Raw genomic sequence first — 27,445 nt, forward strand, 5'->3', positions numbered from 1 at the left:
TTTTTTTGGTTTTGTTTGTTTTTGCTTTGTTTGTTTATTTATTGAGACAAGGTTTCTCTGTGTAGTCCTGGCTGTCCTGGACTTGTTTTATAGACCAGGGTGGCCTCGAACTCACAAACATGCAGATGCTTCCTTCTATGTTCTAGGATTAAAGATGTGAGCCAACCATGCATGGCAGAAACCTAGATTTGGGAGGTGCTGTTTTCAGCACACACAAGTGATTGCTTGCACACCAAGTGCAGCCAAGCCTGAGAATGGGTCCTCCCTGCAAGCTCTGTGAGTTAGCTTCCTCTCAGACCTACTGGGAGGGAGTTAACTAAAGTGCCCCCTTTCTCATCTGTCATGTAGCACCACAGTCACATGCTCACAGTGTCTGCCACTTTGCTGCCCATAGGATCCTGACTGATGAGTGTTCAGGAAATGCATGGTGGGAGCATGGTTCTTTGCTTAGTATCTGACAGTTAACTCATTATGTTGTGAAATTCTCAGTAGCAAGGCCCATTACCTGTGTGATAGTAAGAAAGGAAGCCAGCTGCGGTGGCTCACACCAGCAGTCTCAGCACTCACGCTGCATTCAAGGCTTGCCTGGTCAAATAGCAAGACCTCATCTCAACTCTCCACTTCCCCACCTCACCCCAAAAGACTGTGTATAAAGTCTGACACAGTGTGGCTGTGAGTGTAGCTTCAGAGATGCTTGCTTAAGTCACTACTGACTTGTAAGAGGAACCTGTTCTCTGGTTTCTTTCAGAAACATGTGTGTTTGCATTTCTTGGCCTCTCCATTTTTAGTTTCCCTCACAAGTTTGAAATTTCCTTTGTCATCTGGTGCATAGTAAGTACTTTTCTTATTTTTCTTATTGAATGGCTTATTTTTAAAATAGTAGTCATTTATGTAACTTAACAGTTCAGAGGCAACAGCTACAGGTGTGTTTCTGTTGAAAATTGTGTTTCAAGGATCTCAGTGTTTTACAGTTTCAGTGACCTTGGATGGCGTGGTTCCTTTAAATAGTAGTTTTAGGCAGGGCATGGCAGTGGTGCCTATAACCCCAGCACTTGGGAGATGGAGGCAGGAGGATCAAAGAATTTAAGGATAGCTGAGTAGTGGTAGCACAAATCTTTAACCCGAGCCCTCAGAAGGCAGAGGCAGGCAGGCCTCTGTGAATCCAAGGCCACCCTGGCCTATGGTGCAAGTTTCAGACCAACCAGGGTGACCCAGTGAAACCCTGTCTCGAAAGACAGTAAAAGGTTTTAACTATATGTCATGTTCAACAACAGCATAGGCTCCATGTCTCAAAAAAGAAAAGGAGAAATGTGACCAACTGCAAGAGATCCCAATTCTCTTGGGCCCTTTGTGTCCTGTCTCCATCCCCATTGTGACTTCCTTTAGAGCAGCAGCCTGCCTATGTCACAGTCTGGAAAGGCCTTCCACAGAAAGTTGCACTGGTTTTTGAGTTGCGGGATCTAATCCAGGGCCTTGTGCACACGAAGATGCTCCTCCGCCATTCCCTCCCGCATTGTGTGGAGCTGTAGTTGATTACCTGAGTCACCTTTGTGCTCCCACCTGGAGCTCATTCAGCCCACTCTACTTGCTCTGAGGAGCCAGACCCCACACCAGAGAGACTGCCCTCACCTGACTCTACAGTGCCCCCAGTGGGAAAAATTAGCATATGTCTTCCCCAGTATGGCGTCTTGGTTGTCCCTTAGCTCACCTGTAGGCACTGCTGGGAGCTAGTTGATGCTCACCTTTGTTTGGGGCTGTGTGACTAAAGCTTGCTAATGAGTGATGCTTGCTAGTCTTCTCTCCAAAGCATCATCCAGGCAGAGCCAGGGCAGCATTGTGCTGTTGATGTCTTTTATGGCTGAGGGCAAGGCTGCCTTAGACAGGTGCGTTACACTGCGTTAGCTTGAAGACGCAGTGGATTCCACCTACACTGGGCACATTGACATCGGCAGGTGCTGGTCCTGTTCGGCAGAGCCGTCAACATCTTCCCTCTGTCCTACCTGCTGAACTTCTTCCGAGATCACAAAATCACCCCCAAGATGATGTTCATCATGTGGTTCAGTGGTGAGTGGCAGCCAGGGTGGGTGGGTCTGAGCCTGGGCTTGAAGGCAGAGGCCCCTGGGAAGCCAGGCTCTTAACAGGTGATATCATATGGCACCATCACCATAGCAGCGTGGAGTGCTGAGCCTTGGTAGACCTCGGTGTGGTGTGGTTAGTGTGGAAAGGAATGATGTGGGACGGTGCTTAGTATGGGGGCTTGACCAGGGCCTCCTCGTGCCAGGCAGGCACTTGATACTTAGCTTGACCTAGCTGTCACCATCCCTCATGCTAGGCAGGTTATTTCTCCTGCTACAGAGTCCTCAGAGCTTAAGCTGAGCATTGCAGGCCCATTCTCTGTATAACAGTTCTGGCTGTCCTGAAGCTCATTTTGTAGACCAGGCTAACCTTGAACTCAGAGATCTGCCAGCCTCTGCCTCCTAAGTGTTGGGATTAAGACGTGTGCCACCACTGCCCTTTGTCCCTTAGGATCTTATATTTAAGTTTCAGTAGCCAGGTATGGTGGCACATGCCTTGGATCCCAGCAGAGACAGCGCTGAGTTCAGTGCCAACTTGCTCTTCATAGTGAGTTCCAGGCCAGCCAGAACTATACAGTGAGACCCTGTCTCAAAAAATAAAATTAAAATAAATGAATATAATTGAAGTATTTCCATGTGAGCTAGAACTACAGCATCACCCTTTATAATGTCCACTCCAATTTGCCTCATAATTTTTCTTCAAAAAGACCTTATTGAGGCTGGAGAGATGGCTCAGCGGTTAAGAGCATAGACCACTCTTCCAGAGGTCCTGAGTTCAATTCCCAACATTCACATGGTAGCTCACAACCATCTGTCATGGATCCAATGTGCTCTTCTGATGTGTCTGAAGACAGCTGCAGTGTACTCGTATAAATAATAAATAATAAATCATATTTTTTTAAAAAGACCTTATTGTAAAAACTGTGAGCCAGGTTCAATAGTGTTTAACTAGAACACACACCAGCTATATGGGAGAACAGGGTGGAAAGGTTTCTAGCTTGAGTCTAACCCGGACCCTGTCTCACACAAACATAGAGGTCTGATGGATCTGAAACCTGCAGTGTAGACTAGGTTTGAACTTGCAACCATCTTCCTTGCCGCTGCCTCCCAAGTGCTGGGATTACATCATGTAAACAGTCTCCTCTCAGTCCCTCACCCCGGCAGCATTTTCTCCACTTCTGCCCCTTCTGCTGTGCTGGCTTTGGCCTTGGTCAGCTCAGCAGTGGCTTCTGCAGCTCTAGCCCCAGCCTAATGTGTCTTCTGAGCTTCTGCTCCCCCCCCCAACTGTTGTTGCCAGTATATGGAAGACACTGTCCTCTGGGGCTCCCAGCCTCCCACCTAGCATTTCCCACACTGACCACAGACAATGTCACCCTAGGGTCTGGCTCCACCACCTTCTGAACATGGGACCCTGCCATGTCTGCCCTTTGTATCCATCCAGCTCTCCAAACCAGCCCTTCTCTGGAACCCAGTTTCATGTTCTCTGTCTCAGGGTGCTGTGGGCTTCAGCAAGTTCCTTAAACTGGGGCCTACAGCCTACCTTCCTTCCTCGGTTGGTGTACTTGGCTCCCTTCATTGGCAGTGGCTGGGTATAGTGCACACTGATGCTATCATAGGTGTTTGGCTCCTTCATCCTGTGGCCCTTGTGGGTTTGGAGAAGCAGAGGCTGCCCCTGCTTTTGTCACTGGATCCTGAGCACTCTGGCCTTGCTGCCATCTCAGGCCTGGAGTGCTGCAGCTTCCAGACCCTCCCAGAGCCACCCCCACCCTGTCTGAGCCACCCCAAGGTGGTCTCTGTTCCCAGTGACTCTTCTCCTGAATGTGGAGTAGTGTTTACGGTCTCTCCTATCTGCTCTGAGAGCTTGGGAAGGCTTGGGGTCCCTGCTCTGTGTATATAGGGCAGGTCTACTGGCTCCCCGCTCTGTCCTCATCACTGTCAGCAGCTCCACAGACGGGACACACTAGACAAGCCACACCCTCCTGCTCCTGTGTCTGCTGCATGGCCCTGGGCAGGGCATTTGTGCTCAACACCTGTGTGCCAAGGAGAGTGACAGCACCTGCCAGCCAGGTTTTTGTGACAGGCAGCTCTTTACTGGTGGCCTGGGGTACCCAAGGAGGACTCAGCTACCTAGCTGTGATGGCACATGACAGACGATGGGTCCCCAAATACACCTGCTACACAGCATCACCTTTGTCATCTTGCCTAGAACCAGCTCACGCAGAACATGCAAGAGACTTAAGCCTGGCCACCCTGCCTCTTACTCTCGAATCCTGGACCACTCCCATCAGAATCAGATCCCACCGTTAGTGATGCTGAGCTGAAGCCACCCTGGAGCCACGTCCTTCTCTTTCCCCTTCTCCTTCCTGTGTGGCTCTGAGTCCCCATTTGCCATCCCCAGGTCTTCGAGGGGCCATCCCGTACGCACTGAGCCTGCACCTGGGCCTGGAGCCCATGGAGAAGCGTCAGCTCATCGGCACCACCACCATTGTCATAGTGCTCTTCACCATCCTGCTGCTGGGTGGCAGCACCATGCCCCTCATCCGCCTTGTGGACATCGAGGACGCCCGGGCTCGCCGAAGGAGCAAGAAAGACGTCAACCTCAGCAAGACTGAGAAGATGGTTGGTGCAGCTGAGGCCTGGAGGGAGGCGGGGCGAGCTTCAGGGGCTGGGCCTTGCTTATGCGTTTGCTCACCTCGGAGCCAGCAGTGCAGGCCTGAGAACAGGTGCAGGCCTTGGCTTCGGAGACAGGGCTCTTTGGGGTAGGGTGTGTGCCAGCCTTGTGACCTGCTGAAGCCATCTGCAGCTCAGGACATTTGAAGTAGAGCCTGGTCCCATGCCAGACTCCCAGGAGAGTGCCCCTGCTGCCAAGGGCTGAGCCAAAAGCCCAGGTCAGGATCAGGAGCTGTCAAATGTTGGTACTCTTCAGTGCAGTTACACTCGATAGGGACCAAGAGTTTGGTGGCTTGTTGTGACTGTGAGGGCTGTAAGCAAGGTAGCATCCTCAAGGACAAAGGCCCTGGCCACAATGGTAGCTGAGGCTTCTGTACCGTCCTGCCCACCTCTACTGCCTATGAGCCTCCTGCTGCCAGGCCACTCTTGGGCTGGGACCACCTAGCTCTTCCTCTTCTGCTGTACCAGCCCTGCCTCCTGATCCACCTCCCTGCCCCACCCCTCCCACACTCCTGAGATGCACTGCCCTCTAGTCTTCTTCCTGTTTGAGATGTAACTTGGGTCAGTCATCCGAGTACCATCTGAGAGGAGAGCCAGGGCTTCAGGCTCTGCAGGTCCCTCCCGTGCTCAGGTCTGTCTGCCCAGTCTCTCCTAGATAACCACTGTGTGGGGGGGATGCTCTCTAGTTTTTTGTTTTTAAACTTTTTTTTTTTAAGATTTATTTGTTTCATGTATGTGAGTACACTGTACTGTCTTCAGACACACCAGAAGAGGGCATCCCACCCCATTACAGATGGTTGTGAGCCACCATGTGTTTACTGGGAATTGAACTCAGGACCTCTGAAAGGGCAGTCAGTGTTCTTAACTGCTGAGCCATCTCTCCAGCCCTATTTTTTTGTTTTTGTTTCCTATTTTCCAACTGTTTTAAAAGTACACGTGTCTGTGCATGCTGTGGTGTGTGTGCTCACGAATGCAAGACGAGCACATTAGAGCCTCCAGAAGCAGAGCTGTGCGCACTGGGAACCCATGTTCGTAACAGATGTGAGCCCAGTGCAGACTGACATTCCTGCCAAGGCTACAGCCACTCTTAGACAGCCAGCCCAGTGGGTGGGGTAATAAACACACTGTTGTGGCCACGGCAGTTAGGATGTGCAGGGGCTGCAGGGGAGAACACCAAGGCATAAGAAGGGCTCCAGGCAGAGCCTGCCCTCACAGACACCATGGCTTCCCAGTCTGGCAGCGGCACTATGGTAAATATGCAGATTTGGTAGCCCAGCCCTGACCTGTTGTTGCAGAAGTTGCAGCTGGGGCTGAAACGTGTGTCATCTTCAGGCTTCTCAAACCCCAGAGACCGAGCAGGCACCTCCTCCACTTTCCTCTGCACTGCAGGCACAGGCGGGTGGTGCCTTGGGACTTTAGAGACTCTTATGTTCAGTCTTGTTGTCACTGGACCACCCTGCCAAGGATGGGCTCTGGGGGTCCCAAAAGGTCCATGTCTGTGATCACCTGTACTAAGGCAGGGTGTGTTAGGGGAGGCATTCTGGGAGGAGGGCAGATGGGGCTCCCAGGGCAGTGTTTGCTGACGCTGACAGCTGTCATACAGGGTAATGCCATCGAGTCAGAGCACCTTTCAGAGCTCACTGAGGAAGAGTATGAAGCTCACTACATCAGACAGCAGGACCTCAAAGGCTTCATGTGGCTGGATGCCAAGTACCTGAACCCCTTCTTCACACGGCGGCTGACACAGGAGGTGGGCACATCGGGGACCCCTTGCCTCCCATCAGCCCAGCTGCTTTTCCTTCCCTACACACCTTGGAAGATGGATGAGCTTCTGATACTGAGTCATCCTTCTACCTGGGGTGGGCGGGATTCCCAACCTATGTGTGATAGCATGGCACCTTCCAACCCTATGTGCACTGTGTCCTTTAACAGTTAAGCAGCAAAACATGTCATCCCTCTTGACAGCTGGGGAGACTGAGGCCCAGGGAAGGGAACACACACAGGGCAGCACACTGCAAAGCTACCACAGAGCCCAGACATCTAATTCCAAAGGCCTAGCTTCTAACCTGCCGTTTCTCTCCCTCCACCCCCATCACTTGTCAGTAGATCCTCCCGTTACCTCCAGCCTATAGGTTCACAGCCTTGTGGACTGATGCTGTCACTGACTGACAGCCTCTTACATATCTCCCCACAGGACCTCCACCATGGCCGCATCCAGATGAAGAGCCTCACCAACAAGTGGTATGAGGAGGTCCGTCAGGGACCGTCAGGCTCTGAAGACGACGAGCAGGAGTTGTTCTGAGCCCGCAGTGCCTCACTCAGCCTCCTCAGAACACAAGATGGTAGGTCAAGGGCTAGTCTTAGCTAGGAAGCTTCAGGCCTTTGGAGCATGCTGGCTTCAGACATGGGATAGGCCTCCCTAACTCAGAACCAGACATAACCCACTGTTGTTTCCATGCCTGCAGAGGACAGCCTCGTCAGCCTCCTTCCTGCTTCTCTGCCAGGCCACAGAGAAAGCCTCGGGAGACTGCTTGCTCATCTCGCCATGCCTGGGCCATGCCTTCCTCACCTCCAGAGCAGCTGCTGGCTGCACATCTGCCATGTCTTGGAATTGTCATGGTGCCTTGGTGTGAGCAGCAGTTAGCTTGGACTTGGTACCAAGGCCACAAGAGAACAGTCCCTGTTCTGTGTCTTGCACTCCCCAAGAGGAAGGCTGAAGGACTTTCTTTTTCTTGCCATGGAACTGGCACTTCCCAGCCTGCCTTTGGTAAGGCATCTATGGCCCCCGTGGGCACAGTGACAATGTTTACACTGGTGCGTGGCAGGGGTCAGCCTGCATGCTTCTAGCAAAGGTGTTCACCCATCCCCTGGGTTTGGAGTGTTCTCTGAAGAGACAAAATGGAAGCACAGGGTCTTTGGGGGCACCTCTCCCACTGCCTCATCTCTCATTCTTCTGTCTCCCCAGTGGCCTCTTTCTAGACCCTATAATGTGAAGGTCCTTCCACCCAGCTACTGGTCAGAGCCCAGCTTTGTCTTTTACCAGTTTCTGGAGCTTTGGTCCTCTGCCCTCCATGCCAGGGCCCCAGCTCTCCAGGACACTGGGACAGTGCTTCCCACTTGGGCCACTTGGATTCCGGTGACTTTGGGTCACAGAAACACACACCCATGCATGTCACAGGCTAAGGGGCTGGATCACACCCCAAGCAATGGTTGCTGCCTGATGTCCTCACCTGCCCTTTTATGAGTGGTGTGTGTCCTCTGCCTATTTGTGACCCTTCAGCGACTACCCACGTGGGCCCTCATCCCCCATTGTACTCTGGGTGGCTTAGCTGTCTATGGCCCTGATTCACAATGGGGACACAGTGGGCCTTGTTGCAGGTGTTTCTAACCTCAGGTACTGTGGTTCTGATGGTGGGAAGGACAGCCAGGTCTCTAAGGCCCTGCCACCTCACTCTGCAGAAGTTGGTGAAGTTGAAAGCATGCAGTTTGCTTCTGTACATCAGCTTACTTGTCCTTGGCAAAGCCAAGGTATGGTCCTCTTCCTTGTCTCTCACCTTAGCCCTGAAACTGGGGCCGCTCTGTAGCCTTGTGCAATGTTGGGGTTAAGGGGCTGTGTTCAGGCTGGGTTGTTCTCTGAGAACTCAGGTTCCATCTTTGAGATGAAGAATCAGGGTATCATTTAGTTGGCCCCTTGTCTCTAGGATTCCTGTTCCTGGTCCATCTTTCTTGCCTCCTCCTCCTAGCTGAGACCTGAAGCAAGCTTCCCAGAGCTTGATGAGAGCGTTAGCTAGAGCACCAGCTCTGCTGAGCACCAGGAGGTGCCTCTGCCTCTTGCTAGAGGACATAGGCTTAGCACCCTGAGAGACTGTCCAGCCCTTCAGGGCCATTGGCCAAGGAGCAAAGTGCTAGATGCCTTTCCTTTCTCAGATATTTCACCTGAGAGACAAACGGCTGCCAGCACCGCTCAGACCTGCTCCTTCTCATGTGTGCGGTGGCAAAAGCGCAGATGCTACAAGATGCTGCTCCAGTTGTGTTTCAGGTCTAGGCCAAGGGGCAGGCCAGCTGGGCACACAGAACCTAATACTTCAGAGTAGGGAGGGAGAAGGGTGTCCCTGGGTACCTGGCACTTCAGCCAGTGGGCATGCCATACCCTGTACTTGCTGGTGGTCCATCCCTGCAGTATTTCTGAGCCAGGTCTTAGAATCAGTGACTTGCTTCCTGCAGTGCTGTGGTCACAGGCCCCTCCAGACAGCCACGTCAAGCAGCTTCAGCTTGGCAGGCTGAGGGGCTCGGAGTGCAGATTTCTTTTTGTGCAGCAGAATGCCAAGAGACTGAGATGAGAGCCTTCTTAAAACCTACCCTAAGGGCTACCAGGTCCATGTTCCCCTGGTAGGATGGGGGCCAGGCAGCTGCTTCTATCCTGACCCCTCCTCCCTTAGCTGTGGAGGTCCATGTGGTAGAGGTCAGCTGCTCCTGGCACAAAGAGGATCCAGTAGCTGTCTGCCACCCACCAGGTTTCTAAGATACCATGTGGAGACAGGGACCTCCCCATCCTCTTCAGAAATAGCAGCTTGTTTTCTCTGCTGGCATGTGTCCAGGGCACCAGGTCCAAGCAGGGAGAGGCAGACTGTTAACTGAACGCTCACAGGAACAGGAGGCAGTGAGAGCCCGTGGGAGGAAGGGCCTTCTGGTGACCCTGCTTCTCTGTCCTGCCTTCCCACCTGTCCACCCAGTTTCAGAGTTGGGAAGGGACATGGCTCCCTCACCCAGGCTTGGTGGCTGTGGCCCTGTTTTAGAGCCATGGCAGCACAAGCTGGTGAGTGGTAGAGTTGCCCTGCTTCCAGCAAGGGGAAGCTGAAGGCTCTCCTCACAAGCCTGGGTTTCTTTCTTCTCTGACATGGAGGGTTTTGGAAGCCCTAATTTTCTGTTGTGATTTAGGGAGACTGGCGGGGAGCCATTGTTCAAGGTCCCTGGGGCCTTTGCTGCTTTGGGAAGGGCCTGGGGCCTGAGCTGGAGGGAAGCTGGTCACTCGCTCGTCTGGAGCATCCCTCTTGCCTGTCTGCCACCCTCACTGCTGAATTGGGGGAGGTGTGCCCCAGGTCACATCACTGGATAGTTAGAAATAAAGTGCTATGCAGTCAGGGCTGACCTCTGTGGTGTCACGCGTATGCATACCCTACTCCTAGATGTGGCTCTGGGTCCCCACAGCTCTGCAGGACAACAGCAGGCATGTTCCAAGAAGTGCAGTGTTCAGACGTACAGCTCTGGCCCTCAGTGAACAACACTTGAGACAGAATGCTTATGCCAACCATGACTTCCTCCCAGGTGCCAAGAAGCCATTGCTCTGAGCCTGCTGCTGCTTGAGTGTACTGGTTTTTGACAGCAGAAAATGGAGAATTAACTTCTCCATGGAATCTGAAAGGTTGAGGATCCAGAGCCTCTCTGGTCCTCAGTTCATGAAGAAAGACCTGTGAGGTCCCGAGTTAGTTCATGCACACACACTTCCTGAAGGAGCCGCTGCCAGGGAAGGCTACCTGAGTGTGACATCTCACGGGAACTCAACCAGCCCCGAAGTCAGGGAAGACACGGTGAAGAACATGTCAGGTTCTCAGGGAGCCCTGGTCCTAAGGATGGCTAGCAGTTTTTCTGAGCAGTGTCAGCCTGCAAGAAAGGGCTCGGTCCCACTGAAGGATACAACCTGATCCACTCCAGAGAAAGCTTTCAAAGTAGAGAGGAGAACTCGCAGAATTAGCTCCCTTAGAGTCCAGAAAGCTATGGAGAAAAGGTACCAGAGCCCCCAACCCACTCATCACAGAGCTCGATCTGAGACAGAGACATACTAAAAACATATGCTACATGGCAGAGGCAAGGGAGTCTCTGAGTTGGAAGCCAGCTTGGCCTACATAGCAAGCTCCAGGCCAACCAGGGCTATACAGTGAGACCCTGTCTTCAAAAATCAAACCTGCTGTTAGGCATTGTGGTGCACACTCATAATCCCAACACTAGAGGCCGAGACAGGAAGATGGCCACAATTCTGAACTAACTATAAAATAAGAGTGCCTTTTTTTAAAAAGGCAAAAGAAAACAACATGTACTACCAGCCCACGTGCATCCTCCATGGTGTGCTGCTGTGCTTCTCTGGGGCTGTAGCTTTCTCAGAAGAGCTGTGCTCATGTCAGCTCCACTCTCCTGTCAGTCCCTTTACTTGTTGAGGAAAGGCCTCTGACCCAGGATGCTGAGACAGCAGCACCTTGGAGAGCTGCCCAAAGGTCCTTTGCCTTACATAGATGTAAAACCCAGGCCTGCTGCTGCCATTCCAAGGCTGGAGGGACTGACAGAGCAGAAAGCATTCTTCTGGTTTCTTTAGCTCTTGAGAGAGACGGGGTCTCTGTAGCCCTGTGTCCTAGAATGTGCTGGGTGGACCAGGCTGCCTTCAGGCCCAGTGATCCGCCTGCCTCTGCTTCCTGAGTGCTGGGGTTAAAGGCGTGGGAGGCCAGGAGCCATCTATCCGAAGTGGATGCTAGGAGCCAAGCTCCTGTGTTCTGAGTGCAGTGAGCCCTTTGCACCACTAAGCCATCTCTCAAGTCCTACATCTAGCATTTTAACTTGGGTTCCGGGGAACAAATTGGGTTCTCATACCTATGAGGGAAAACGATTTTTTGTTTTACATGAAGCTAAGGCATTGTGGAATATACCTAGAATCCAAACATTTGGGAGACTCAGGCAAATGGGTTGCTTCAAGTCTGATACCAACATGTTCTCCATGGTGGCTAGCCAACAATGACATAAAACCAAAGAAAATATGTGTAATGTGTATTCATTCACTTCTGTGTAACTTCACATGTCTAGATTCACACCACACAGGGAGGTCCTCTTATAGACGTGATAGAAATGAGAGATCCTGTGGCTAAACAGAACTGGGTGCTCCATGTTACTGTGAGTGACAGCTAAGTGGGGATGACTCTCCCAGAGGGCAGAACCCCACGTGCCTCCTGCTGAAGCAGTCTGTCTCAATGCTGAAGAGCCAGCGTGCATGCACAACACTCCATTGTAACAGGACGGCAGGTAAGACAGTAGCTAGTTTGACTGAAACAGAAGGAACATATGACTAAGTTCTAGACACTTCCCTAAGAAAAACAGCAAACCAGAGCTAGGGGTGGCTGCCTTAGCACAGAAAGGGCGTGTCCTGGCTAGCTGTCCACTTGACACACACTGTTGTCACCTGAGAAGAGGGGACCTTGACACACACTGTTGTCACCTGAGAAGAGGGGACCTTGATTAGTAAAATGCCCGTACCAGATTGGCCTGTGGACAAGCCAAGGAGGCATTTGTTTCTTGACAGGTTTCTCTGTTTAGTCCTGGCTATCCTGTATAAGCCAGGCTGGACTCAGATCTGCCTCTCCCAGAGTGCTGGCATTAAAGTTGTGCATACACTGGCCTGTGGGGCATTTCCACCCTTAAGAAGTGGTTCCAGATACTTTAAGCAAGCCCATAAGCAGCGTTCTGTAGTGGCCAGAATTCAAACCATCCCTGCAAGAGGATCCTAAGTTTAAGCCTGGCCTGAGCTGTTCAGTAAGACATTGTCTCAAACCCCTTCCCTTGTACATATGAGCAGCACTAACTGGACTCCGGGTCATTAAGAAACAAAGGCATGAACCTTGGATGGAACATGATAAAGTGATTCTGGGGGAAGAGGTGATATGATCAAAATATGCTATGTGGCTGGGCGGTGGTGGTGCACACCTTTGATCCCAGCACTCAGGAGGTAGAGGCAAGTGGATCTCTTGACTTCAAGGCCAGCCTCTTGTACAGAAGGAGTTCCAAGACATGCAGGCTACACAGAAACTTGTCTCAAAACATACACACACACACCCAAAACCCTACTTAATGGGACTCAATAGATGGGTCATCAGTTAAGAGCACTGACTGCTCTCACAGAAGAGGGGACTCCATTCCAAGCACTCCATGGAGGTTCTGAATCATCTATCTGTAACTCCAGTTCCAGGGACTCCACATGTACTTCTGGCCTTAGTGGGCACAGCATGCACAAAGAGCACAGTCACTTGTACAGGCAAAACACCCATACACATTAAAAAATTGTTTTAAAGAGAGCTTACACATGTAAATTAGAACTGGGCCCCTAAATGACCCAGCAGTCCCAAATCACCTTCAATATAGATAGGCCAAATGTGTCAGAACTCAGGTACTGAGCTAATCCATGGTGGTACCTGGAACAGCACATGCAGATAGGAAGGAATTAGGGAGAGGACTGGGCCATGTGACAGCAAGATTGGACTAAGCAAAGCTCAGGCACTAGGCAAACCAGCTTCTATGAGTCACTAGATCCATGAGCTCTGGGTTTAACCAAAAGCTTGCCTCAATGAAGGTCTTTCATATATACACAAGCACATACAAACATGTACACACGCAACACGAAAAAAATGATGCAAAACCAAACTGGGACTATGTTCTGTAGGGCAGCCTCTGTGGCAATGGCAGTTTAAAATCCATCCTCTGAGTTGGGACAGACTCGTCCCACATCATTTGTCTAGCATACACAAGACCCTGGATAAATTCCTCTATGTGCACCAAAAGCCAACATCTTGCATTGTGGGGGACTTGAGCTTGATGCAATGAAAGACACATACATGAAATATTAAAAAGTGTGTATGGGTGTCTTGCCTACATGTATGAACATACACCATGTACATGCCTAGTGTCTACAAAGGTCAGAAGAGGGTGCTGGGTCCCCTAGAACTGGAGTTACTGATGGTTGTGAGTGATGATGTGGATGCTAGCAATTGAATCTGGGTCTTTGGAAGAGCAGCCAATGTTTTTGGTTTTTTTTTTTTTTAAAGATTTATTTATTATATGTAAGTACACTGTAGCTGTCTTCAGACACTCCAGAAGAGGGCGTCAGATCTTGTTATGGATGGTTATGAGCCACCATGTGGTTGCTGGGATTTGAACTCAGGACCTTCGGAAGAGCAGTTGGGTGCTCTTACCCATTGAGCCATCTCACCAGCCCCGCAGCCAATGTTCTTAACCATTATACCATCTCACGACCTGTCTGCCAAGTTTTGTTTTTTGTTTATAAAGATTTTATGTACGTTGTTGATCTCTTCAGACAAACTGAAACAGGGCATCAGATCCCTCCCATTACAGATGGTTGTGAGCCACCATGTGGTTGTTGATAATTGAACTCCGGACCTCTGAAAGAGCAGTCAGTGCTCTTAACTGCTGAGTCATCTCTCCAGCCCTTGTTTTTGTTTTTTAAAGAAAATAAATCTTTGGCTAGCTGTGGTAGAATATGCCTTTAATGAGAAAAATCAGAAGGCAGGGAAAAAAGTTGTATCTTTAATAGTAACAATTATTTTTCCCGGAAATACCTTGGGGAAACGGACAGCTTGACCGCAGGCCTGGTTTCCATCTTCCCCAGATGACCAGGCAGTAGGATCTGTCTGAGTCCTGTCCCTTGAGCTAACTATGGTGTCTAGGCCAGTGCATGCTACAAATGAGGGAAGCCACAGAAGGGGCTGTAACACCATAAACACTTCGTTTAACAATGGAAGACACTTTATTTTTATTTCTTTAAATCTCTCAACATTTCAACTCTGTAGAAATCAAATGTGCATTTTTAAATTAGCATATACTCAACTACCCGGATCACAGCGATCTCCTATAGTGAGACGCACCTAGGAGGAGAGAGGCCTTGCCAGTCTGTATACTGTATTTCCTGGTAGAACACACTGGACTTCCTCAGGCAGCCTGTCCTCCATCTTAAGAGAGTCCCTGCAATGCTGGAGTGACTGGAATGCAGAGCTGGAGCTCTCAGGAAAGGGCCAGGCCTCATTAGGTCTGAGGTGCAGACATCAAAGAGCTGCCCAGGAAGGCCAGTCTCAGGACTAAAACTGCCCAGAGTCTGCTGTGTGTACACCTAACTACATGCGGTCTATCAGCTAGAGAGAAAAAAGAGTCTTATAAGATTTGGAAAACCGTAAAATAACTCCAGTAAGTCGGAAGACCACCAGCAAATTCACAGTGGCTCAGGGTTTGGCCAGAGTCAAGCCTGCTCCAGAACCGAATGCCTGCTTTGGGAAAACTCTACTTGCACATAGATCCCAAACACTGGACATCACAACTGCCTATGGCTAAAGTGTGTTCACACTTCACAAGGAAGTGACAGCTTCAAATTCCTGCCCTGCCCCTCTCACCAAAAAGGAAAACCCAGCGGTGGGATTTATACCAGGAAGTGTGGACACTCTGCTGAGCCCTGGAGAGGCGTCTATCTAATGAGCACATACCTCCTCTGCCCACCCTAGTGCAAAAAGACTGAGAGCCGCGCCGACAGCCCCAGGAACCAGTGAGGAAAGCTAGATGGGGTGGAGGGACCCCACCCTCTGAACTTCCTTCTGAGATTCAAGGTCCAGGGTGCAAGATTCATGCTCAGCAGGCACCAAGACCAGACAGAGCTATAGATGTGGGGGCTGAGGTCCCCATCTTGTCACTGAGGTCATTGCAGACCCCGGCACCATGCTAACCCCCGTGTGCACACTGGAGGTAGGTGTATGATATTTACTGTNGGGAAGACAGTAGCTCTCTACCACCATGGGAAGGAACATGGGCTTTATCAGTCCCTTACCCCCGAGGCTCCCAGCTCCACCCTAGCAGTGGAAGAAACACCGGGAAAGGACATGCAGCCCCCCTTGGAAGACTAAAGAACCCAGGGCACCTTAATAAATACCATATCATTAATTTCTTTCACCATGTTGAAACACACAGCAAGTTGAACACTCATTAAAAAATAAACCTCAAATTCTGTATGTACAATAAGAGGGGGTTATGCAAAAAGGAGGGGACATCAGTCCTTCTATGGAGTCCACTTTCCAACTGCCAAGCAGAGCTTGCCAACATTGTGGGCTGATTGAGTGGAGCTGGCAAGATGGTATTCGACTAATACTGAACTTGGCTCCCCATAAATACCAGTCAGGGGGCAGACAAGGGGTGGGGACATCTGCCTAGGGATCCTTGTATCAAGAGAGCAGGAAAAGAGGTGAGCCACCAGAGAGGCCCGGTGTGGCAGGAGGGCTCATTTCACAAGCCAGCAGGCCTCTAGCTCGCCACTCCTGGTGGGGATTTGAAGGTGACCCCGAAGGCTCCTTCCCAGTCCTAGCTGGCTTTGCAGTGGGTGGGGCAGGTGTGGCAAGAGTTCCAGAGACAGACACCTTATTTCAAAGGAACCAGAACCAGAGCCCAAACCCAAACCAGCTGAGCAGGGAGTGAAGAGGGCAACGAAGTGACTGCATGGAAGTGCCATCCTGTCCTTCGGACCACACAGCAGCCGCAGGGTGGCATGTGACCTGCTAAGCGAGCCCNCCCGTGTGCACACTGGAGGTAGGTGTATGATATTTACTGTAGGGAAGACAGTAGCTCTCTACCACCATGGGAAGGAACATGGGCTTTATCAGTCCCTTACCCCCGAGGCTCCCAGCTCCACCCTAGCAGTGGAAGAAACACCGGGAAAGGACATGCAGCCCCCCTTGGAAGACTAAAGAACCCAGGGCACCTTAATAAATACCATATCATTAATTTCTTTCACCATGTTGAAACACACAGCAAGTTGAACACTCATTAAAAAATAAACCTCAAATTCTGTATGTACAATAAGAGGGGGTTATGCAAAAAGGAGGGGACATCAGTCCTTCTATGGAGTCCACTTTCCAACTGCCAAGCAGAGCTTGCCAACATTGTGGGCTGATTGAGTGGAGCTGGCAAGATGGTATTCGACTAATACTGAACTTGGCTCCCCATAAATACCAGTCAGGGGGCAGACAAGGGGTGGGGACATCTGCCTAGGGATCCTTGTATCAAGAGAGCAGGAAAAGAGGTGAGCCACCAGAGAGGCCCGGTGTGGCAGGAGGGCTCATTTCACAAGCCAGCAGGCCTCTAGCTCGCCACTCCTGGTGGGGATTTGAAGGTGACCCCGAAGGCTCCTTCCCAGTCCTAGCTGGCTTTGCAGTGGGTGGGGCAGGTGTGGCAAGAGTTCCAGAGACAGACACCTTATTTCAAAGGAACCAGAACCAGAGCCCAAACCCAAACCAGCTGAGCAGGGAGTGAAGAGGGCAACGAAGTGACTGCATGGAAGTGCCATCCTGTCCTTCGGACCACACAGCAGCCGCAGGGTGGCATGTGACCTGCTAAGCGAGCCCTGTGACAGAGCAGTAACCCTGGTGCTTCCACGGTCAAGCTCGAGTCTCTGCTTCCTTCTGGTACCAGCTCTGTTACCTCTTGATGGGACCAAGCCAGGTCAGTGGTATGTAGCCCTTGTAGCGGAGGATGGGGGTTGGGGCCTATCTGTACACGAGATGGGAGAACTGGGTGGATTTGTAATTCAGCTGATTGTTGGGCATGAACTTGTGCAGCTCACTCTTTCTGCAGCACGGGTCATAGTGGTAGGCGCCAAGGCAGGTGTCACAGGAAACTTTTGAACACTGGGTGCACGTGTTGGTGGCACCAGCACGGTTACAGAAGCCACAGCGGGAGGTGGCTGTGGTAGAGGGCTTGGGCTTTGAGTGGACAGGTGCCAGCCGGTCAAGGCCCTGAGTCTGACCCACATACTTCTCCCGCATAGGTGCCCCGTGGGCCAAGCTGTCGTGTATAGAAGCCTTGCTAGGGAAAGCGCTGGGCTTGGAGGCCGAAGGACAGACCAGCACACTGTCACAGCGCTGGCAGAGGGAGGAGCTGCAGGACAGGCCGCAGTTTTGGCACTTGGAGAGGGCAGACTCTTTGGTGGGGGGTGAACGCTTGTGGTAGATGGGGTGGGTATCATTTTTGACCAGCCATACATCGGGCCGCAGAGCATCCTGCCTTCGGTAGGTAGCCCTGGGTTCTGAATCCGTATACAGGTCCACATCATCCTGAGTGGAAAAGTAGGTACTACGAAGAAGGCCAAGGCCATTGATGGAGGAGATGGAGGGAAGGTCATCAGGGCTACCATGGGGGGAGCTGGACATGGCCAGCAATGAGGGGGATGGGCGGATGATCTCATCCTTCAAGTCTTCCCCTACATCCATGGCCAAGGGCTCCTTGCGCAGACTCAGTGAGGCCTTTGAGGGGGGCTTCCTGCTCTCCCAGTAGCTGTCGTATGCATCCACCGACCTGGAGGGTTTGGTCACTCGGGGCTTGTAGTAGTCCTTGGCTGCTCGCTCACTGGCTGACTTCTGGAGTGCCACACGAGCCATGGAAGTGGTCAGGTGCTCCCGACTCTCAGCCCGCCTCCGCAGGGCATCTGAGCACCCGCGTGCATCCTCCGTGCTGCTCTTGCGCTCAGCCACCACGTCCAGCTCTGAGTAGCCCTTGTCCCTCACCTGAGAGTGGATCCCCAGCATCTGCTCACACTCGACCTTGGCCAGGAAGAGCTCAAAGGAGACCATCTTCACCTGGAGGGACTCCACAAGCTCTTTGAGTTTGTACACAGTCCCCAACTCAGGCTCGTAGCCCATGAACCTTAGAATGGCTCGGATGTCCTTCTCCAGCAACGTGGACTTGACATAGTAAACAAAAGGGCCCGTGTAGGTCTAGGGAGAAAGTGGGCAGGGAAAAAAAAGAGGCATGCTATAGAGAAGCCTGTTCAAACCAGATGCAGAGTGCGACCAGCAGGGAGAGATGGGGAGCTTCTGCCTGGAGACCACAGGCAAGAGCACCCTAAATGCACACCACCAAGTAAGGAATACACGTGGCCCGTGAGGCCAGAGACCATCGGTTTCTGTGTATATGAAGGCTCTGTACCACAGGAGAAGTACAGGGGGTGGGATTATAGAGAGAGTGAGCCCCAGGATGTCCATTTTGAGCCCTCTGTCAAAGTTTCAAGAACACCCCAAGGCTAGGGATGTAGCTCAGGGAGAGCATGCACCACAGTTTTAATCCCTAGCACGACAATACACAAACAAATGGAACATGCCAGGATTCCAGCCCCGGTCCCCTGCTATGGAAAGTGTAGAGAATCTTCTCTCAACCCCCACCCAACACACACCTACCCACCCCTCAACTGGGACTTTGGTCCACACCAGCTCCCAGCTGCTTGGAGCCCATGGGCCGAGAACAGGGGTGCGTGCACTCAGGAGGGAGCAGCAGGCAGAGGCGGCTCCCCCACCTCACCTTGATGCTGCGGAACTCCTTCTTCCAGGGGAACAGGAAGAGGTTGATGGCCACTGTCTCCAGCATGCTGAAGGCGCAGTGCAGAGCGCTCAGGCTGGAGCTGCTCAGCGAGCGGAGGGAGCTCTCCACCACCTCATAAAACTGGATCAGCCGAAATCGATATAAAGGGTCCACCTTGTGGAGGCTGAGCAGGGTGGCAGCTGCCACACGCAGGTACTCATCGCTGCCAGGCTGCTGGTTGCTGGGGGTGGTGTCCACTTTGCCCTCATGGAACTGCACGTACTTCCGGAATAAGTCATCCTTGTACTTCGTATCCATTGAACTGGGCTTCCCCAAATCAAACCCAAGGGCTACCTCATCTCCCCCATGGCTCTGGGACTGGAGGCTGGCACATCACATGAAGAACTGGCCTGGTGCCCATGGACCAGCGCATGCTCTGAAAAGGGGGGAACAAGAAGCCATCACCCATCTGACTGGTGCCTATCCCAGCTTCAGAATGCCAAGGACAGCAAAGCCAAGCGCTGGCCTGGGCTAAGCTGGCTCTTGAGCCCGGATGGCCCCCATGGCCCCCACGTGCTCTTCCACCTCACTGATACAGAACACGGATGGGCCAGGCGCTGCTGCTCGCCAGCTCACAGGAGTGACTAATGCCCCCAAAGGCAAGGTTCAGGGAGCGAGCTGGTGCACACTTGGCCTTGGTGTGACAGGAGGAGGAGTCTGGGAAAGCCCCGAGGCAGACTTAAACCTGAAGCACTGCCAGGCCCAGGGTGTGATGCCGGAGGTGGCAGCAGGAAGGTGCTGAGCTGGCACTACAGAGCACGTGTCAGTACTAACCCCTTACTCCTGCGTAAGTGGGCACAGCAGTTACCATGGCCTCTGAAGACAGCCAGCCATTGAGAGAAGACCCAGGGTCCCAGAGCTCCCAAGGTGGAGCTAAGGTCAGAGCCCAGGAAGGCTCCAGAGTCCAGGTCCCACCCACCACACCCTGTTTTCCTGGAGCAGGAAGGAGCCTGGCACCAACAAAAAGGAGGTTTGCGGCTAAGCTCAGGGCACACAGAGGGATTGCTGGTGCAGGGGCCTGACTGCACACAGGACACACGCACTACTCCTGGGGGACGATGGGACTGTACTGCTTGGTGAGAAGGACCCTGGGCCCAGCTCCCAGCACATCACAGAACCAGGGCTTCTGGGAAAGTCCACATAAACTACTGAAGAGTTTAATTCAAGGATCTAGATAGGGACTAGAGAGACCAGGCCGACTACTGTCCCCTTTACCTTAGAGGGGGCGCAGCCAGCTTCGAGAAGAAGCACACAGCTCAGCAGCTCACAGAGGACCTCGGGGAAAGACAGCAACAGTCAGTGCCACACACTGCAGACAAACCAGGCTCAAGAGGGCACAGCAGCACCCTCAACCCTTTGGCTCTTTTCTCATGAATCCAGATCAGCACACACAGCTCTGCACAATGTGGCTAAGTAAGGAAGACACTGACAGCCTCTTCTGCCTTGGCAAGGTATCCACCCTCAAGACACCAGGCTTTCTCAAGAAGGATCCGGCGGTCTGGTAGAGTGGGTGTGACCTGCACCTGCCGCTTTCCTGGCCAGAGCCCCAGTGTGTGGGTGGTAAGCATCCTTATCTAAGCCAGCCTCCACACCTCACTCGGGTGGGGCTTCCAGTCATCAGCACCACTAAGACTGAAGGAGGTAAGGGGACTGGGCTGCTCCTTGGGGGCCTGCTGTGGCCTGTGGGGTCCTCTAGTATTATCTGGGCTCTGGCAACAATCCCATGGCCTACAGAACCACCCTGGCCTCAGGAATCCACAGCTCAGCATCTCCAGTTTGGGGACATGAGTGGCAGCATTAACAGTGATGAAGGTGAGCAAAACTGGGGGCCACGCTGGGCGTGGCGGTGCTCAGTGTGTTCCAGCACTCAGGAGGTAAAGCAAAACGGCCTGGAGTCCACTGCAGAACAAACAGAACCAGAAAGCCCTTCTTTCACCTACTGCCTGTGAGGGGACACAGAAACAAACTGTCCTGGGGAACACAAAGGGGTCCCCAAAATGAGTGCTAAGTCCTGACCCAACCAGAGGCTGAGGTCATCCTTCACAGCAGTCTGGCCTCCTCTTAAGTAACTACAGCCATACAGACCCTGCTCTTCAGTCATGTCAGGCTGATTCTACATCAGGACCTTTGCACATGCACTGAGTTTTCTGTTCTTTCTTTGCCTTTTGGGTGGATTGCTCACTGCATCATGCAGGCTTCAGCTCCAACACAAAGATCTCCTGCCGCGTCATGCTGCGTAAACCCCACCTTCCCAGCCCCTCGCTGTGTTTTCCCGGATAACCACAATCTGCAATTCCTGGCTTTGCGTGTTCTTTACTAGCTCACTCTCAGTCTCTCCCCATGACCTGAAACTCCCACAAAAGCAAAGATCACCACAGTACCGAGCACGGATGCAGTTGGAACTGGGTGCCTACTGCAACTAGAGCCATCGGGGATGAAGAATGCCTGCACACACAGTGACCCTCGGTCTCTCAGCAGGGCCACAAGAGCAGCTGGAGGATGGGTTGCAAATATGCATGCCATGCAGCCTGTTCCCTTGACAACCCTGGGGCCCATGTTCCACAGGTGTTCTACAAAGCACCTCTGCCTGGCCTGTTAGGTTATGGTGGGGGACAGGATAGTAGAGGCCATCAGTGAAGGAGACAGTCTAGACCAGCGTAGCAGCCACCCGAGCATTAACATCCTCGAAGTGCAAACTCACTGCCAGCCAAAGAAGACACACAGCTGCTGTTGATCTAAGAGAAGCTCCTCTCCTGTCTCAGTGGAGAAGGGCCTGCCTAGCACCCATGAGCCCCTGGACTCCATCCAAGTGCTACACAGCAACTAGGGAAACTCAAGCTGACCTCCAACTTGCTACACCGCTGAGGATGACCTTGAACTTCTTCTGATCCTCCTACAGGGGCTGGGCAATGGAGACATACACCTTTAAACCCAGGGCTCAGGATGCAGAGGCAGGCAGTTCTCTTGAGTTTAAGACCAGTCTGGTCTACATAATGAATTCTAGGACAGCCAGGGCTAGGACAGTCAGAAAAACCCTGTCTCAAAAAATTAAATAATAAAAATAAAAAAAAATATGCCCCCCCCACCGGGCCGGGCGTGGTGGCGCACGCCTTTAATCCCAGCACTCGGGAGGCAGAGGCTGGCGGCTTTCTGAGTTCGAGGCCAGCCTGGTCTACAGAGTGAGTTCCAGGACAGCCAGGGCTACACAGAGAAACCCTGTCTCGAAAAAACAAAAACAAAACAAAAAACCCGAAAACAACAACAAAAACAAAACAAAACAGGAGGAGGAAGAGGGACAGGGTCTGGAGACATGATTCAGTAGTTAACTGTTCTGGGAACTCTTCCAGAGAATCCAAGTTTGATTCCCAGCACACACATGGCAGCGCAGAACTGCCTGTCACTCTAGTCCCAGGAGATCTGATGCCCTCTTCTGACCTCCAAGGGCATGCACATGGTACACAGACCTATATGCCGCCCAATTAGCCATCAATGTAAGAAAGGCATTGCCACACATGCCTTGAAGACCAGCACTCAAGAAGCAGGGGAAGGCAAGTCTCTGTGAGTTCAAGGCCAGCTAACAGTGAGTTCCAGGACAGCCAAGGATATATAAACTGTCTCAGAGAGCAGCGGCGGGAAGCTACCAGGCCTTTTCCTAAACATTGCTATTTTTTTCTCCCCACAAAGTCAGCTGAGAGCTGGAAGCAGGCGACATTTTCAAAGTGAGCCACCCTTTGAGCCCCATTCAGCTCAGAGGTGCTGTTTGGCGGTGGCCCTCACTCTACACCCTGTTTGCTGCTGGCAAACAACAAGAAAGGAAAGGAGTCCCACAGCTTTAGTGTGCGCTCATGGTCCTAAAATGGGAGTCCTGAAACTGAGAGTAGCAGGAGCCCACGCTCAGAAACCCAGCGGCAGTGGCTCTTCCTGGATGTCAACCTGACTATATCTGGAATGAACTACAGTCCAAAATCAGAAGGCTCACCTGTGATCCAAGTCTTGAGGCTAGGAGATAGAAGTTTCTGACCTGGATCTTGGCATGGAGATCTTGGGGCATAGTGGCTATGAATCTCAGGAGACTGAGGCAAAGAGATCTGAATTCAAGGTCAGCCTGGGACAAAAATAAGTCCCAGATCCAGGCGTGGTGGCACACACCTTTAATCTGGGCCACACCTTCTGCTGGAGACCTACATAAGGACATGGGAAGAAGGAAGATTGGCTCTTCTTTGCCTGCTTGCATTTCCTTGCCAGCACGTCTGTTGGGATCTACTAGCCCCGTGGGACTGAGCAACTGTAGATCCTTGGACTTCCCATTCACAGACTGTAAGTCCTCCTAACAGATTCTCTTACTATATAGAGAGACTATCCATAAGTTCTGTGACTCTAGAGAACCCTGATTAACACACCAGCCCCAAGAGGCTGAGGCAGAAGGACTGCCACACACTTAAGCCCTGTCTGGATTACTCTTAAGAAGAATAGGCTGAAGGAGAAGGGCAAAAGCAAACGAATGCCTGCAATGGCAGCACTCAGGTTAGAACCGAAAGATCTCTAGGCCAGCCTGGGCTGAGACTATCCAGAGTGAGACACTGTATCAAAAGTTGGAAAGAGGGGTTGGGGAGATGGCTCAGTAGGCAGTGCTTCCCATGCAAGCATGAGGACCAGAGTTTCAGCTCTCAGCAGGGCACGGTGCACACTGCAGACAGCACTGGGGAGAAAAGAGAGAGAAAAGAAAGAAGAAAAAAGAAAAAGAATGAACGAGAGAGGGAAGAAAAGGAGGCACTGGTGGCTTGAGAGATGGCTCAGTGGTTAAAAACACCTGTCCTTACAGGGAACTTGCACTTGATTTCCAGCACCCATATAATGGCTCACAGCTGTCCCTAACTCCAGTGCCTGAGAATCCAACTCCCTCTCCTGACTTCTGTGCACACCTGGGTGCCCAGAGTGCACAGGCATATACACATTTAAAAAAAAAAAAAAAAAATGGGGCGGGGAGGGTATAGTGGGCTTTGGGGATAGCATTTGAAATGTAAATGAAGAAAATATCTAAAAAAAAGAAAATGTGTCTTCCTTAAAAAAAAAAGTGTGTGTGTGTGTGTGTGTGTGTGTGTGTGTGTGTGTGTGTGTGGTGGGGGAGGTGTGGAGAGATTGCTCCGTGGTTTAAAGCACTCACACACTCACAGGCTGCTTTTACAGAGGACCTGGATTTAATCCCCAGAACCCACATGGGGGCTTACAACAGCCTGTTACTCTAGCCTCAGGGGATCTGACACTCTTAGAGACTCATGGTCCAAACATGCATGAAAACAAAACACCCAACCACATAAAATAAAAATAATGAAAGAAAATTTAAAGTGGAAAGATTAAGTCATGCAATCTCTGGCTTCCTCTTTAGCTAGATGCACAGGTGTGAACACCAGAAAACACCACACAAAGCAGGGTAAGAGAATGAAAGAGTGAATAAGGGCCTACTATGTTCCAAGTGGCATGACAGGCTCCCCAGTTTAATCACATCTCCCACTGCATCCTTGAAGCAGCTGGGGAAACAGAAGCTCAGCTGCAATCAATGTCTCTGGCAGAGCCAAAAGGGCCAACAGGCCCCAAGGACTGGCTTCCTCTCATTCAGCTCACTTGTTTCTGGCTACAATTGGTACCAATTACAAAGGGGTCACTACATGCAGGCCCTGTGCCAGCTGTTCAAAAATCAGTACGATCCATAGGACAACCCCAAAATTACAGAAGAAACTGAACACAGAGAGCCAACTCACTTGTCCTAAGTCACAGGGCCAAGAAGAAGCGGAACTGAGACCTGAATTTGAATCTAACCCTAGGCAAAAGCCATCTTGCTGCATCTCTGGACTGTGCTCCTTGAAAGGCTTGGTCAGTCAAAATGCCCTATGGCTGGGAAGCAAAGTCTGGTAGTAGCAAAACTGCCATCTTCCCACACCAAATGGGCTGGGACAGCCACCAACCTCTTTATGATGTAAGCTCAAAAGCCCAGGAGAAAGGCTGGCCAGAGACCAGCCAGCAGTAAGGCAGTTACATCATCCCTGCCGAATACATTTCCTAAGAATACAGGCTGCCTTGTGGCTGGCCCTAACTGCTGTCTTTTCTGAGCACAGAGCCAGCAATTTATTCCCAGCACTCTAGAAAACACAACAAAAACCACGTTCTTTTCTAAACACAGTCTGGTTACAAGAGAGCAAGACAGCACAGCGACAGAAGCTGTTAATTTCTCCAAGCAACCCAATGACTGGAATGCCAAGCCATACCAGGCTGGCAGGGGAAAAAAAAAAAAGCTCTGTGAATATCCGGAACACACAAGCAGAAGGATGCTTAGTGCCATCGGCTCTGGGTGGCACCTCCTGCACCCATCTGTGCCCCTTTGTAAAGCAAATCAGGGAAGACAAGTCTGGCGCACAGTCGCCAGCATCCAGTGTGGAAAGCATTTAAAGTTCAGCTAAACAGAACCAAAATAATGGGGGAAGGAGAGCAATGGTTCGCCTTTACCTTTGCTGACCCATTCAAGAAAAATGTGCCCCGTGGCAACGCTGAAATGCATTCCCTCTCTATACTGGCACGTGCTATTTGAGATCCAGTTCTCCATCTACACGTTTACACATCCCTGATCCAACTTCAGTCTACATAGAAGATCAGGGATGTTGCTCTACCACCGTCCCTCCGCCCAACCTCTATGCATTCATTCTAAGAGGCTCCCAGATCCACCCCTGACATCTCCTTCTGGCTGTAAAACAATACAGGGGCCCCACACCCCTACTAGCTTCAAGAAACACTGCCACCGGGGCCTTCCAAAGCTCTGAAAACAACCTTGGCTGTGCTGGAGCCTGGCTTCCCTCCCCGCACAGCCTCTCTCGGTTCTGAAGGGAGCCAAGTCCCCTCTCTGCAGGGAATGTAAACTTGTGGCGGCTACTCCAAGCTCTGCGAGCTGCCTTCCTCTGACCGACATGGCAGCGGGGAAAACGCTCAAAGGAAGGAGTTTCCACTGGTGGTGTCTTTTATCGGTGGCACTGGGGACTAGGGTCAGAACCCAGGGCATCGCACACACTGGGCAAGCTCTCGCAAACGCCCCGGCGTCTGTCACTGAAATGCCGGGACCAGTCATAACATACCTGCTGCACCCCGACACCGTGCAACACCCCGACACCGTGCAACACCCGGGTCCTCTTTCCACGCCCACCGCGGCCCCGGAAGGCCGCCGCGTCCCTCCTCACAGACCGGGAGACCAAGGATCCCAAAGCAGAGCGACTCAGCCAAGGTCACTCGGTGAATCCAAAGCCAGATCAGCCTCCCCTCCCGACTGAGAGCCATAGCGCGGTGCCTGCCCCCGGGGGTGCCGGGGGCGCGTGTGCTGTCACCCGGGAGCCAGTGCTGCGACCAGCCGCCCGGAGCCGCCGCGGCCGCGGGACAGAGCCGAGGGCCTGGCCGGTGACAGCGCGCGCAGGAGTCCGCCCTCCTGCCCGACCCGCACTCACCCGCCGCTGCCTGCCAGGAAAGCGAGCGCCTCCAAAGCACAGGCCCGCACGGCCCCGCCGCTCCCGCCGGCTCCGGGAACCGAGAACAGTACCGGGGGCAGACGCAGCCCGGAAGTATTCGTCCCGGAAGTGACGCACGAAGGCGGGCCCTGAAGGAGGCTGGATCGCGGCTGCGCGCTGGGCCTAGGAGTGAGCGGCGGAAGCCTACGACGAGCTGGTGAACGCGGAGAACGGCGAGGCGGCGGCAGGAGGCGGAGGCCAAGCGCTTCTCCGTAGAACCGGACCTCACTCCTAGGGACCGCGGGGAGGCACGAGCGGAACCCGGAAGCAAATTAACTGGAAGTGACGCGCGGAGCTTCACGGACGCTGGCTGGCCGGGTTGTCATGGAAACGGGTTGCTGAGCCGGGAGATTGGTTTTTGGTTTTTTGGGTTTTTTTCACCTGGTCAACTTCCCCTTGGTCAGGACAGTGCTGGAGAGCCTGGATTGACGGGAAGACCCGCCATCCCATTTCAAAGAAGGAACGTCGGAGGTCACGCGAGACTGGAGAGAGGGCCATGGGTGTTACTGCTGGCGATCGGGGTTACGGTTGCCGATCGGGGTGGGGTGGCGGGGTCAAGAAAGCTTAGGAGAGGGCTCTGCAGTTAGCACTTGTTGCTTGCAGAGTACCTGGGTTCCGTTCCCAGCACCCACGTGGCGAGTTACAACCATCCATAACAACACCAGTACCAGGGCATCTGATGGCTTCTCTCACCTCCACGGGTATCTGGCATGTACGTGATGCACATAGGTAGTAGATTCAGGCAACACGCTCATATATGTAAAATAAAAGTAAATCGTTACATAGCGAAATTCTTACTCAAGTAATATCAGTGGGTATAATAATTATATTAATATAATAATTATTATCCAATAATTATTATTATTGTTAATGGAAATAGTAGATCCCTATTAATTCATAGACGACCTCACGGCGCGGTTCTGTAATCCTATTTGGAAA

General features: G+C 52.1%; 2 protein-coding genes across 6 annotated transcripts in view; one reads left to right on the forward strand and one right to left on the reverse strand.

Moving 5' to 3' along the window:
- The window catches only part of Slc9a8 (solute carrier family 9 member A8), a 60,426-nt gene extending 48,417 nt beyond the window's left edge, over window positions 1-12,009 (forward strand). The window contains exons 11-16 of one of the 2 annotated variants that reach the window (XM_029536186.1): window positions 749-831; window positions 1,953-2,064; window positions 4,474-4,694; window positions 6,349-6,495; window positions 6,940-7,087; window positions 7,211-12,009. In XM_029536186.1, coding sequence (XP_029392046.1) covers window positions 749-831; window positions 1,953-2,064; window positions 4,474-4,694; window positions 6,349-6,495; window positions 6,940-7,047 — 671 coding nt within the window. In that variant the 3' untranslated portion in view covers window positions 7,048-7,087; window positions 7,211-12,009. The remainder of the gene's footprint in view (window positions 1-748; window positions 832-1,952; window positions 2,065-4,473; window positions 4,695-6,348; window positions 6,496-6,939; window positions 7,088-7,210) is intronic. The other variant, XM_021193967.2, reaches the window with a different exon arrangement.
- Window positions 12,010-14,014: 2,005 nt separating this feature from the next.
- On the reverse strand, window positions 14,015-26,562 carry Spata2 (spermatogenesis associated 2). Of its 4 annotated transcripts, none has more exons than XR_003843460.1 (4): window positions 26,447-26,562; window positions 18,903-19,338; window positions 16,940-18,322; window positions 14,015-16,105 (listed from the first exon to the last, which is right to left on the reverse strand). XR_003843460.1 is itself a non-coding variant. In XM_029536407.1 (4 exons), the coding sequence occupies exons 3-4, from the start codon at window positions 19,218-19,220 to the stop codon at window positions 17,096-17,098; spliced, it is 1,545 nt and encodes a 514-aa protein (XP_029392267.1). In that variant the 5' UTR covers window positions 19,221-19,338; window positions 20,178-20,237; window positions 26,447-26,540; the 3' UTR covers window positions 16,120-17,095. The 4 variants fall into 4 exon arrangements, 3 of the variants coding, with proteins under 3 accessions (XP_029392267.1, XP_021050175.1, XP_029392268.1); XM_029536407.1 differs by lacking the exon at window positions 14,015-16,105 and adding an exon at window positions 20,178-20,237 and having other exon boundaries at window positions 16,120-18,322; window positions 26,447-26,540; XM_021194516.2 differs by lacking the exon at window positions 14,015-16,105 and having other exon boundaries at window positions 16,120-18,322.
- Between the last annotated feature and the right edge of the window lie 883 nt (window positions 26,563-27,445).

This window comes from Mus pahari, chromosome 3 (genome assembly GCF_900095145.1).
Source record: "Mus pahari chromosome 3, PAHARI_EIJ_v1.1, whole genome shotgun sequence".
Classification (NCBI taxonomy): domain Eukaryota; kingdom Metazoa; phylum Chordata; class Mammalia; order Rodentia; family Muridae; genus Mus; species Mus pahari.